Genomic DNA, 12875 nt, shown 5'->3' on the forward strand with positions numbered 1-12875 from the left:
GCGATTACATGGCAACAGTTTAGGGCCACATATAGGGTATTTCCGTACTCGGGAGAAGTTGTGTTACAAATTTTGGGGGGGGGGGGGGGGCTCTACTTTTACCCCTTTATGAAAAGGAAAAGTTAGAGGCTACATTAACATGCTGGTGTTGCCCCCATACTTTTCATGTTCACAAGAGGTAAATGGAGAAAAAGACCCCCAAAATTTGTAACACAATTCCTCGGAAATACCCCATATGTGGATGTAAAGTGCTCTGTGGGCGCACAACAGTGCTCAGGAGTGAAAGCGCACCATGTATATTTGAAGCCTAAATTTTTTAAAATAAACCCCTCAAGAAATGTAATAAGGGGTGCAGTAAGCCTCAACACCCCACAGGTTTTTGAAACATTTTCTTTAAAGTTGGACGTGAAAATGAAAAATGTGTTTTGTTTCACTAAAATGCTGTTGTTACCCAACATTTTTCATTTTCACAAGGGCTAACCAGAGAAAAAATTAAATTAAATTTGTAACATCATTTCTTCTAAGTAAGAACATACCCCATATGTGGATGTAAAGTGCTCTGCGGGCGTACTACAATGCTCAGAAGAGAAGGAGCAAAATGTGGTTTTTCGAAAGAGAATTTGGCTGGAATTAAAGGCCATGTGCGTTTACAAAGCCCCCATGCCACCAGAACAGTGGACCACCCCACATGTTACCCCATTTTGGAAACTACACCACTCATGAAATGTAACAAGGGGTGCTGTGAGCATTTACACTCCACATGTGTCTGACAGATTTTTTGAACAGTGGTCCGTGAAAGTGAAAAATGTTGTTCTTAATTTGCGCAGCCCACTGTTCCAAAGATCTGTCAAACGACAGTGGGATGTAAATGTTCACTGCCCCCCTTATTACATTCCTTGAGGGTTGTAGGTTCCGAAATGGGAACACATGTGTGGGATTTCCACTGTTCTAGCACCATGGGGGCTTTGTAAATGCACATGGCCCCCGACTGCCACTGAACACTGAAATAGTGTTAAAAATTTGGGGGTCTTTTTCTCCTATTAAACCTTGTAATGAAAAATTTGGGGTAAAAAAATAAAATTTTTCATTTTCACGTCTCACTTTAATGAAAGTTTGTCAATCACCTATGAGGTGTTAAGGTGCACTGTACCCCTTCTTACATTCCTTGAGGGGTGTAGTTTCCAAAATAGTGTGCCATGTGGGATTTTTTTGGTTTATTTTTTGCTGTTCTGGCATCATGGGGGCTTCCTAAATGCGACATGCCCCCAAAAACCATTTCAGCAAAATTTGCTCTCCAAAAGCCCATTGTCACATATTATATATCCACATATTAGGTATCTCCTTACTCAAGAGAAATTTGGTTACAAATGTTGGGGGGGGGCGCTACAATAACCTGTTAGTGTAAATAATGGACATTTTGAATTGTCTCCTCCACCTTACATAGTTACATGGTTAGTATGGTTGAAAAAAGACATACATCCATCAAGTCCAACCAGGGAATTGAAGTAAAGGGTGTAAGGGGATAAGGGGAAGGGATATTGCTGCTATTCATGTGAAACCAAAATAACTCTAAACCATGTAGCTAAAATGTATAAATGTATTAATTCCTCATTAAAAAAACACCCAAATACAATAGTATAAAGAAAATATATAACCACACAAAAAAATTAAAAGTTCTCCTATGATGAACACCTGTATATCCCAACGCATTTCCCCGTGTATCTTATGGTATACAACGGTTCATCAGGGGATGACAACAACAGTATAAAAGTATACATAAAAAGCACAAAGATATAGAGAAATTTTTTTTAGATAGTGTATGAGTCGTGAACAATGGCACAACTTAGTACAAAAAAAGGGGAGTTCAGACTATAAGCATTTGTAGCACATTCGAGCAAACATGTATACAGTACAAAGCACATAAATGCAGACAAATGTTTAAACAGCTTGTTTGTGGCTTCATTTGAATGTCCTCCGGCTGATGCAATAACCTCTAGGTGGTTAAAAGGTAGGACTAGGGTCGCTGATAAAGCAAGGACCCTAATATAAGGGCTCCTCCAAAAAAGACTTGACAAATAACCCCCTGAAAAGATGGCAATGGTAATAATAGCTCCTTTGTTATAAATAATCCCGGACCACAATTATCCGACCACTGGGATCCTATAGGACCCTCCAAATTCTTATAGGTAAGATATTCCGATAACAATACCACCTAGATCAGAATGCCATAAGCATGATGCGTCCCTCTGCGGCTGACGATCCACGTTGCAGATCTGCGACACCGGAGCCAGAAGCGGGGCGGACCCGACCCCGGCAACAGGTAATTATAAAACCAGGGATGGGGGAGGCAATGGGCCAGCGGCGCCGGCAATGGGGCAGTGGTGCCGATAGCCAGGGGGAGAGAAGGGGCAGCAGCGCCGATAGCCAGGGGGAGAGAAGCGTCGGCAGCGGGGCTCTAGACCCCAGGAAAGGCAGGGGGAGAGAAGCGGGCAGCGACAGCCTCTCCCCCTGCCTTTCCTGGGGGCTTCTGCGGGGTCAGAAAAACCAGGGATGGGGGAGGCAATGGGGCAATGGGTCTCTGGACCCCAAGTTCTTTTCTTTTTGAATTTCCTTTCTGTCTGACCACAGTGCTCTCTGCGGACACCTCTGTCCATTTTAGTAAGTGTCCAGAGTACAAGCAAACCTCTCCTGCTCCGGACAGTTCCTAAAATAAAAAGAGGTGTCAGCAGAGAGCATTGTGGTCAAACAGAAAGGAAATTCAAAAAGATAAGAACTTCCTGGGGGACATACAGCAGATCATAAGTACTGGAAGAGTTAAGATTTTTAAATAGAAGTAATTTACAAATCTGTTTAACTTTCTGGCACCAGTTGATTTAAAAATTATTTTTTTCCAGGGGAGTACCCCTTTAATGACCTTGTAGAGGGGTAAAATAGTAAAGTAGCAATCTTTGCAGATGATACTAAGCTCTGTAAAGCGGTAAACACTATAGAGGACAGTGCACTGTTCCAAATGGATCTGGATAGGTTGGAGGTTTGGGTTGGGAAGTGGCAGATGAGGTTCAACACTGATAAATGTAAGGTAATGCACATGGGGAGGAAAAATCCGGGATGAGATTATGTATTAAATGGGAGAACACTTGGGATGACCGACATGGAAAAGGACTTTGGGGTCTTAGTTAACAGTAAATTTAGCTGTAGTGACCAGTGTCAGGCAGCTGCTGCCAAGGCAAATAAAATCATGGGCTGCATCATAGTGCTGGGCGGTATACCGGTTCATACCGACTACCAAATTTTTTTTCCTGTACGATATGAATTTTTCACATACCGCAATACCGGTGGGGCCTGTCCCCCCCCCCCCCCCCCCCTGAATGAATGAATTATCAGCCGCAGCACGCTGTCCCCACATTGGGGAACTGACCATATGTGACCCGCTGTTCTGCTTCTCTTCCCTCCCCCCCCCCCAATGAATTATTAGCCCAGCACTGCACTGTCCCCCGCATCGGGGAACTAATCATGTCACCCCCAAGCGCCGCTCTCTTCGTCCTCCTGTGAGTTGCGGGCCGCCGGAGCTGGAAGTCTGTACTGTAACGTCACAGAGCCATCAGCCTATCACCGGCTGCAGTGATGTCCCGCCTTGGTCGTGATAGGCTGAGCACACTGTCATGTAAGGAGCCAGCCGGCTCCTTACATGACAGTGCACTCAGCCTATCACTGACCGAGGCGGGACATCGCTGCGGCCGTTGATAGGCTGACAGCTCTGTGACGTTCCCATCCCCAGCGTGAAGCCGTTAATGGAGCAACGGGGGATCATAGGAAGGTTGCCACATATTGCCTCTTGAGAACGCCGTGTGACGGCGAAACATGTAGAGGCGGCAATTTTGTGTTTTAATTAGTATCACAATTGGGAAGTTTGGGCTTCTGCAGAGCCCTGTACACTGGAGCCATGTTGCCCCAATAACTACTATTTTCCCATGTGACATTGTATTTTTAATTATCACTTTCTGGATTTGTCACTTTTTAGATATATACTATTAAAAGTTATGTTTTAGGGGGGAGTAAATTGAGGTGTTTGCACCCCAGGCTACGGCCTTGGGGTTTGGTTAATTATATTGTTTTGGCCTCATAGCCCCCTTTTTGGGTCATTTTGTAGTTTTTGGATCGTAGGAAGGTGAGTTAAAGTTTATTTATGCAGCCCGGGCACAGGAATATGTAGTACAGTACAGATTTCCAGCACCAGCGGCCCGCAACTCACAGGAGGACAAGGAGAGCGGTGCTTGCGGGTAACAGGATTAGTTCCCCGATGTGGGGGACAGCGCAGTGCTGGGCTGATAAACCAGGGGTGGGGGGATAGAGAAGCAGCGCCCTGGGGTCACATGATGGGGGGGAAATACCCTGGAACTGCCATAACTTACAAAAATACTGTGATACACATTTTTGGTCATACCGCTCAGCTCTAGTGCATCAATAGGGGCATAGATGCCCACAACAAGGAAATAATTCTACCGCTGTACAAATCACTAGTCAGACCACACATAGAATACTGTGTACAGTACTGGGCACCAGTGTACAAGAAAGATATAGTGGAGCTGGAGAGGGTTCAAAGACAGGCAACCAGGGTAATATGGGGAATTGAGAGGACTATAGTACCCAGAAAGATTATCAGAATTAGGGTTATTTAGTTTACAAAAAAGAAGGCTTAGGGGCGACCTAATAGCTATGTATAAATATATCAGGGGGCAGTACAGAGATCTCTCCCATGACCTATTTATACCCAGGACTTTATCTATAACAAGGGGGCATCCTCTTCGTTTAGAGGAAAGAAGGTTTCTACACCAGCACAGACGAGGGTTCTTTACTGTAAGAGCAGTGAGACTGTGGATTTCTCTGCCTGAGGAGGTGGTCATGGTGAACTCTGCTCATTATGTATACAAGATTTATAGGGACAGAACGTTGATCCAAGGATTTATTCTGACTGCCATATTTGAAGTCGGGAAGGAATTTTTACCTCTAGTATGAATGTTTTTTTGCCTTCCTCTGGATGAACTCATTATGGTTATAGGTTGAACTTGATGGACTCTGGTCTTTTTTCAACCTTATGAACTATGTTACTATGTTTCTAACATTAAAGAACGAAATTATAAACATGAAAAAACAGCTGTGTGTGTCTATATGAATAATTAACACACATGAATAGTCAATGTGCAGTGGTATCAAGACGGTGCTTAGCAAAATGCAAGCAAAACAAGTATGCAAGAATACACATAGCACCTATGCCTGGCCCATACAGTAATCGAGCATACAGAACATATCGTGGTGAAGACACACTGGGGGAGATTTATCAAAACCTGCATGGAGAAAAAGTGGTGCAGATCGCTTCTTTAATTTTTCAGAGGCCTTTTTTAAAAAAAATAAAAGAAGCAATCTGATTGGTTGCTATGGGCAACTGCACCACTTTTCCTCCACACAGGCTTTGATAAATCTGCTACAATATACATCAACAAGGTGTCAATCCAATGGTGGTGTAGGAACAATAGATGACTAGCATAACATAGCATTAAGGAATAACTGGACGGGGTTTCTACAGAGTTGTAAAAGCATAGCACTACTGGTACCCAGGAGTATTAAGCCATGACATGACCCCAACCAAGTTTTCTTCTTTTTCTTTTTTTTCTTGTGACACTTCCTTTTTCAAATATGTTCCCCTTTTTAACCTAATGACCACATTCATTCTAGGTGGGTGGGTCCAAGGAAGCAATGGTTTTGCAAGCTTGATACAAGATATGTTGGATCCCTCGCATGGTTAAAGAGTACCTGTCATCAAAAAAACTTTTTATACAGTATATGGTGTATATTAATGTAGGGCAAACAACTTCCTAATTGAATGTAATTAAAAAATTTTTTTATTTCTAACTGTATTTACTGTTTGAAAAAGTCACCACTAGGGGTCTACGTACATGTCCCGACCGCATAGATTTCGGACTCATGCCAGGCCAGGCAAATCTCAGACTGCAGCCGAGACACGTGACGAGCACAGCGCTGCTCCCTGCCTGTCAATCAGAGGAGCGAGAGCTGTGCCCGCAGCTATTGGTTGTGGGGGAGAGTCACCACGGCTGCCTCACTCGCAAGCCCCGCTACCTCACTCGCACAGACCAAAAGTAAAGGGAGATCTTTCATCCCCGCTGCCTTCAGCCACACAGCTCCACTCTCACAGCTGTCAGCCCTGCACTCCGCCGTGGCTGTCAGCCATGCTGTTAGCTGACAGTCCCTGCGGCTGTGACCCCTGCTTTTGGCTCACAGCCATGGGCACAACGAGTGGACAGCGGGGCTGTGTGGCTGGAGGCAACGAGGATGACAGCCGTCAGTAGCCGCAGGCTGGGGACAGGTGACAGAGCAGTCTCACCTTCTCCCGGCCAGTGTAGTGAACCAGCCTGCAGCTTCTTATTTCGCTACTCCTCCTCGGCGAAGTGAGGGCGCAAGCAGTCCCCCCCAGCAGTCTTCAGTAATGTAGCGCCTTCTGGGGCACGCCCGCACCTTCTGCCGGCAGCTCACACTGTGCAAGAAGAGCTCTTAAAAAAAAATGTAAGGGGGGGTGTGCGCGCAAGGTGTAGTTAGGAAACATAGCCTGAGTTAGTTTAGAAAAGTTTATTTAGTGACAGGTACTCTAGAAGCACTCTGGGTTTTTGGTGTTTTTTTTGCCCATATCATGCACACTCACCATCACTAGTCCTACAGTGCCATTTGTTATATTCCAACACAGCTCCATCTATGTGTTTCATTACAGAAACTTGGCCATGTAATCACCAGTGTGACTCTTCAAATCTTCCAGTGCTTAAAGGGGTTATCTTCTTAAAGGGGTACTCCGGTGACATTTTTTTTTCTTATCAACTGGTGCCAGAAAGTAATACAGATTTTTAAGTTACTTCTATTTAATAATATTAATTCTTCCAGTACTTATCAGCTGCTTTATACTACAGAGGAAGTTGTATAGTTCTTTTCTGTCTGACCACAGTGCTCTCTGCTGACACCTCTGTCCGTATCAGGAACTGGCAGGAGAGATTTGCTATGGGGATTTGCTCCTGCTCTGGACAGTTCCTGATATGGACAGAGGTGTCAGCAGAGAGCACTGTGGTCAAACAGAACAACACAACTTCCTGTGGAGCATTCAACAGCTGATAAGTACTGGAAGGATTAAGATTTTTAAATAGAAGTCATTTACAAATCTGTTTAACTTTTTGGCACCAGTTGATATTTTTTAAATTTTGTTTTCCTCCAGAGTACCGCTTTAAATAAAATGTATCCACAGGTTAGGGGATTAATGTCTGATCAAATTTAATAACCATTTGATACTTAACTTATCTCTCCCTAGTTGCTATATTACCTGGGAATTGTTCTCCATTACCTGTTCATTGTGTTGTAATTTTTTTCTTGCTAAAATATTGATTAAAAACACCTTACAAAAAAAAATGAAATTGGAACAACCCTCCCAAAAATGGCACTATTTTAAGTGTACCTTTTAAAGTTTAGATTGCACTAGTTCTCACTCCTGAGACCTGCTGCATTCAGTGATAAGATGGTGAAGTGCGCAACAGCACCCTCGACTCCTTGGTCGGCCGGCAGATTCCAACCTTTTTCACTCCATAGACTTGTGCAGTGAAAGGGTTGGATTTGAGCAACATGTCAAAAGTTTAATGAAATTACAGTCACACTTTAAAGGGAAACTGACTGCAGGGTCACCCGCACTAACAAATTAATATATAGATAGGTACAGTGCAGGTGACCTTATTTCTAACGCTTACCGGTGCAGCCATTCAGGAGATATTCATCTGGTTGCTAATGTGATGTTTACTTCTTAACTGCAATTGAGACGGCTGCTGCTGTATAAGCGATGTATTGTCCTGGCCGCTTCAGCAATAACCCAGCCCCCTTTGGCCCATAACTCCGCCTCCTCCATAAATATTAATCCTCGTTTCCTTAGCATGTCCATTACGGTGGCTGAGGTATATTTTGAATAATTTGCTATGTTATAATATTTTCCATAATCTAGTGTATTCATGTTTTTCAAAACTTAAACCAGTTGGAAAGCTTGCTAATATAAAATTACCATTAAACCGGCAGGTGATATTTTCATCCAAAGGAAGTGACCCAATGCAGTCATTCATGTTACCATTCTATATGATGAAAGATTGTGAAATCAAGCAGCCTGTGTTTGGGGCCAATTTTATCAAGGGAACAGTGAGAGCAGAGCCAGGAGGTAAGATGCATGGATTCTTTATTACTCCAGTCCTGCAGTTTAGAGTATGTTTTCAACCATACCAACTGTATTTTTGACCACAAAATATGAATACTCTCTACACAGGAATACTGTCCGTGTGCCTTTTGTACATACATGATAATTTTGAACTGAATTAAAGTGATTGTCTGATATACAATGTTTTACAGAGCATGTAAGAGTCCCCTTACTTCAATTTGAAGTCCCATTGTTAAAGGGGTACTCCGCTGCTCAGCGTTTGGAACGCTGGAGGCGGGAGCTTGTGACGTCATAGCCCTGCCCCCTCATGGCGTCACGCCCCGCTCCCTCAATGCAAGTCTATGGGAGGGGGCGTGACGGCTGTCACGGCCCCTCCCATAGACTTGCATTGAGGGGGCGGGGTGTGACGCCATGAGGGGATGGGGTTATGACGCCATGGGGGGTGGGGCTATGACGTCACAAGCTCCAGCGTTCACATCAGTCTGTTCCAAATGCTGAGCAGCTGAGTACCCCTTTAACAATGGGACTTCAAATTGAAGTAAGGGGACTCTTACATGCTCTAATATTGCATGTTAAACATTGTATATCAGACAGAGTCCCAATTTGAAGTCCCATTGTTAAAGGAGTACTCCGCTGCTCAGCGTTTGGAACAGACTGTTGTGAACGCTGGAGGTGGGAGCTTGTGATGTCATAGCCCCGCCCCCTCGTGGCGTCACGCCCTGCTCCCTCAATGCAAGTCTATGGGAGGGGGCGTGACGGCTGTCACGCCCCCTCCCATAGACTTGCATTGAGGGGGCGGGGCGTGATGCAATGAGGGGGTGGGGCTATGACGCCATGAGGGGACGGGGCTATGACATCAAGAACTCCCGACTCCAATGTTCGGAACAGTTTGTTCCAAACGCTGAGCAGCGGAGTACCCCTTTAACCATAGAAGAGCATATCCCAGCTCTATTGGGCTTTTAGCGTCTATCACCAAAATGGACACCAATATTCTTCAGTGAGCGCAGTGCTTTATGTAAAACAAGTAATCGCATAGCAGTCTCATGGGGATAGCAGGCAATACCAGCAGCTACTCCATTGACCTAAAGTTTTTCTATACTCTCACGATATGTATAAAGACCACAAGCTTTGTCCATTCATATATTTGTACATTGTGATCAAATTGCCCCTAAGACGTCTTTTCTTGATCCTGTAATCCTCCCATACCATCAATTATCTTTGTTCCCCTCCTCTGAACCCTCTCCAGTTCGGCCATGTCCTTCTTATATACAGGTGCCCAAAATTGGACACAATACTCCATATGTGGTCTGACTAATGGTTTATACAGAGGCAAAACTATGATCTTATCACAAGCCTCTATGCCTCTCTTGATACATCCCATGACTTTATTAGCCTTGGCAGCTGCTGCCTGGCACTGATAACTAAAGTTGAGCTCATTGTCCACCAGTATTATAACAGATTTACATTTATATAGTTTATAAACTATGACTCCGCCCAGTACGATGCCTGCTCTTACAATGCAACTTTGGCTATATTCATCCAACATTGTCTTTGCCTTTCAATAATATTTGAATAACAACTTATTAAAAGTGTGGTTAAGTGGTAATACACATGTGCCTGTGGGTGTTGTATCTCCTTTATGTTCAGCCAAAATCTACATTAGGCTCATGGGATTCTGCCAGTACAGTACACTGATTTTATTTACATGGAGGTGTCAAGATTATGTACTGAGTCATTCCTGTCCTTCTTCTACAGGTGGCTGGGAAGGCTCTGCCACATTCAAACTCATTTTTCCTGCTGGGGGAGCTATTGAGTTTGGTCAACACATGCTACAAATGGCTTCACAAGGTAAGTGGAACATATGTAAATCATAACGCATGACACGCACCTAGAATATGATTGAAGAATTGTATTTTCATACATGCGTAGTAACAGGCAGCTACTGGCAGCATGGATTACACTTTACTGGGGTGGTTTTTACAGTTACTATATGTGCATATTTTTTCTAGCAACTTTATTGCAAATGAAAAGGAGCAACGATACCGATATTCTTATGTGTCAATCCAACAACCTGCTGTCCAGAATCAAACATTACAATGAGAGTTTTTAGTTATGTCATGTGTGTGTGTGACTACTACACTCCCCCTTTTTTTTTTTTTTTAAATCAACTGGTGCCTGAAAGTTAAACAGATTTGTAAATTATAATAAATATATCACTCGCGCTGGTGGAGACTGTGGGCTACTACACCCTGCTGCGTTTACTCCAGTACATTTTCCTGTACGGCGTACAAAAATTAGTAATAAAATATAAATATAATAGGAGCACGCGCTGGGAAATAGCTGAGAAGAATGACAAGATTCTCAGCTATTTCCTAGCGCGTGCTCCTATTATATTTAGATTTGTAAATTACTTCTATTAAAAAATCTTAATCTTTCCAGTACTTATTAGCTGCTGAATACTACAGAGGAAATTCTTTACTTTTTGGAACACAGAGCTATCTGCTGACATCATGACCACAGTGTTCTCTGCTGACACCTCTGTCCATTTTAGGAACTGTCCAGAGCAGCATATGTTTTCTATGGGGATTTTCTTCTACTATGGACAGAGGTGTCAGCAGAGAGCACTGTGGTCATGATGTCAGCAGAGAGCTCTGTGTTCCAAAAAGTAAAGAATTTCCTCTGTAGTATTCAGCAGCTAATAAGTACTGGAAGGATTAAAAATTTTTAATAGAAGTAATTTACAGATCTGTTTAAAGGGGTATTCCAGGCCAAAACTTTTTTTTATGTATCAACTGGCTCCGGAAAGCTAAACAGATTTTAAATTACTTCTATTACAAAGTCTTAATCCTTCCAATAGTTATTAGCTTCTGAAGTTGAGTTGTTGTTTTCTGTCTAACTGCTCTCTGACAACTCACGTCCCGGGAGCTGTGCAGTCACAGCTCCCGGGACGTGACATCATCATTGAGCAGTTAGACAGAAAACTTCAGAAGCTAATAACTATTGGAAGGATTAAGATTTTTTAATAGAAGTAATTTACAAATCTGTTTAACTTTCCGGAGCCAGTTGATATATATCTAAAAAAAAAGGTTTTGCCTTTAACTTTCTGGCACCAATTGATAAAAAATGTTTTTTTAAATTCCACCGGAGTACCCCTTTAATGATTGGAAGTGAATTTGATTATATATTGTTTCTCCTGAGGTAAAGGTTTAAGCACATCCCAACAATAACCTAGCAATAAAATTGCCACTTTTACCTATTTTTGTGTTCCTAGCTTCAAGAGGGGGACCACCATCTGATGCATTTCCATATATGCCCAATGGAGGATATGCCTATCCACTGCCTGCAGCTAATGGTGTATATCCTCCTCCTGCTGGCTATCCCTTCCCACCGCCACCTACAGGTAATATTTATTATGTGTGCATATTTACATTCTTTTTAACCCCTGAAGGACCCAGCCAATTTTCACTGTAGGACCCGGGCCATTTTTTGCACATCTGACCACTGTCACTTTAAACATTAATAACGCTGGGATGCTTTTACCTTTCATTCTGATTCCGAGATTGTTTTTTCGTGACATATTCTACTTTATGTTAGTGGTCAAATTTTGTCGATACTTGCATCATTTCGTGGTGAAAAATTCCCAAATTTGATGAAAAAATTGAAAATTTTGCATTTTTTAAACTTTGAAGCTCTCTGCTTGTAAGGAAAATGAATATTCCAAATAAATTATATATTAATTCACGTATACAATATGTCTACTTTATGTTTGCATCATAAAGTTGACATGTTTTTACTTTTGGAAGACATCAGAGGGCTTCAAAGTATAGCAGCAATTTTCCAATTTTTCAAAAAAATTTCAAAATCGAAATTTTTCAGGGACCAGTTCTGTTTTGAAGTGGATTTGAAGGGTCTTCATATTGGAAATACCCCATAAATGACCCCATTATAAAAATTGCACCCCTCCAAGTATTCAAAATGACATTCAAAAGGTTTGTTAACCCTTTAGGTGTTTCACAGGAATAGCAGCAAATTGAAGGAGAAAATTCAAAATCTTAATTTTTTACACTGGCATGTTCTTGTAGACGCAGTTATTGAATAATAATAATAATATCAAGGGGTAAAAGGAGAGAAATCTTCCTAAAGTGTGTAACCCAATTTCTCTCGAGTAAGGAAATACCTCATATGTGTATGTCAAGTGTTCGGCGGGCGCAGTAGAGGGCTCAGAAGGGAAGGAGCGACAGTGGGATTTTGGAGAGTGAGTTTTTCTGAAATGGTTTTTGGGGGGCATGTCACATTTAGGAAGCCCCTATGGTGCTAGAACAGCAAAAAAAAAACACATGGCATACCATTTTGGAGACTTCACCCCTCAAGGCACATAACAAGGGGTCCAGTGAGCCTTAACTTAAATTTTTTACAAGGGATAATAGGACAAAATGCCCCCCAAAATTTGTAACCCCATCTCTTCTGAGTATGGAAATACCCCATGTGTGGACGTCAAGTGCTCTGCTGGCGCACTACAATGCTCAGAAGAGAAGGAGCGCCATTGAGCTTTTGGAAAAAAAATTGTTTGGAATGGAAGTCAGGGGCCATGTGCGTTTACAAAGTCCCCCGTGCTGACAGAAGAGTG

General features: G+C 42.7%; 1 protein-coding gene across 2 annotated transcripts in view; it reads left to right on the forward strand.

Annotated features, from left to right (window-relative positions):
- WBP2 (WW domain binding protein 2) overlaps positions 1-12875 on the forward strand; it is a 52118-nt gene that overhangs the window by 23197 nt on the left and 16046 nt on the right. For both annotated transcript variants that reach the window (XM_056549440.1, XM_056549441.1), the window contains 3 exons: positions 8116-8251; positions 10004-10096; positions 11520-11648. In XM_056549440.1, the coding sequence (XP_056405415.1) occupies positions 8116-8251; positions 10004-10096; positions 11520-11648 (358 nt within the window). The remainder of the gene's footprint in view (positions 1-8115; positions 8252-10003; positions 10097-11519; positions 11649-12875) is intronic.

The sequence above is a fragment of the Hyla sarda genome, chromosome 13, assembly GCF_029499605.1.
Source record: "Hyla sarda isolate aHylSar1 chromosome 13, aHylSar1.hap1, whole genome shotgun sequence".
NCBI classification, from domain to species: Eukaryota; Metazoa; Chordata; class Amphibia; order Anura; family Hylidae; genus Hyla; species Hyla sarda.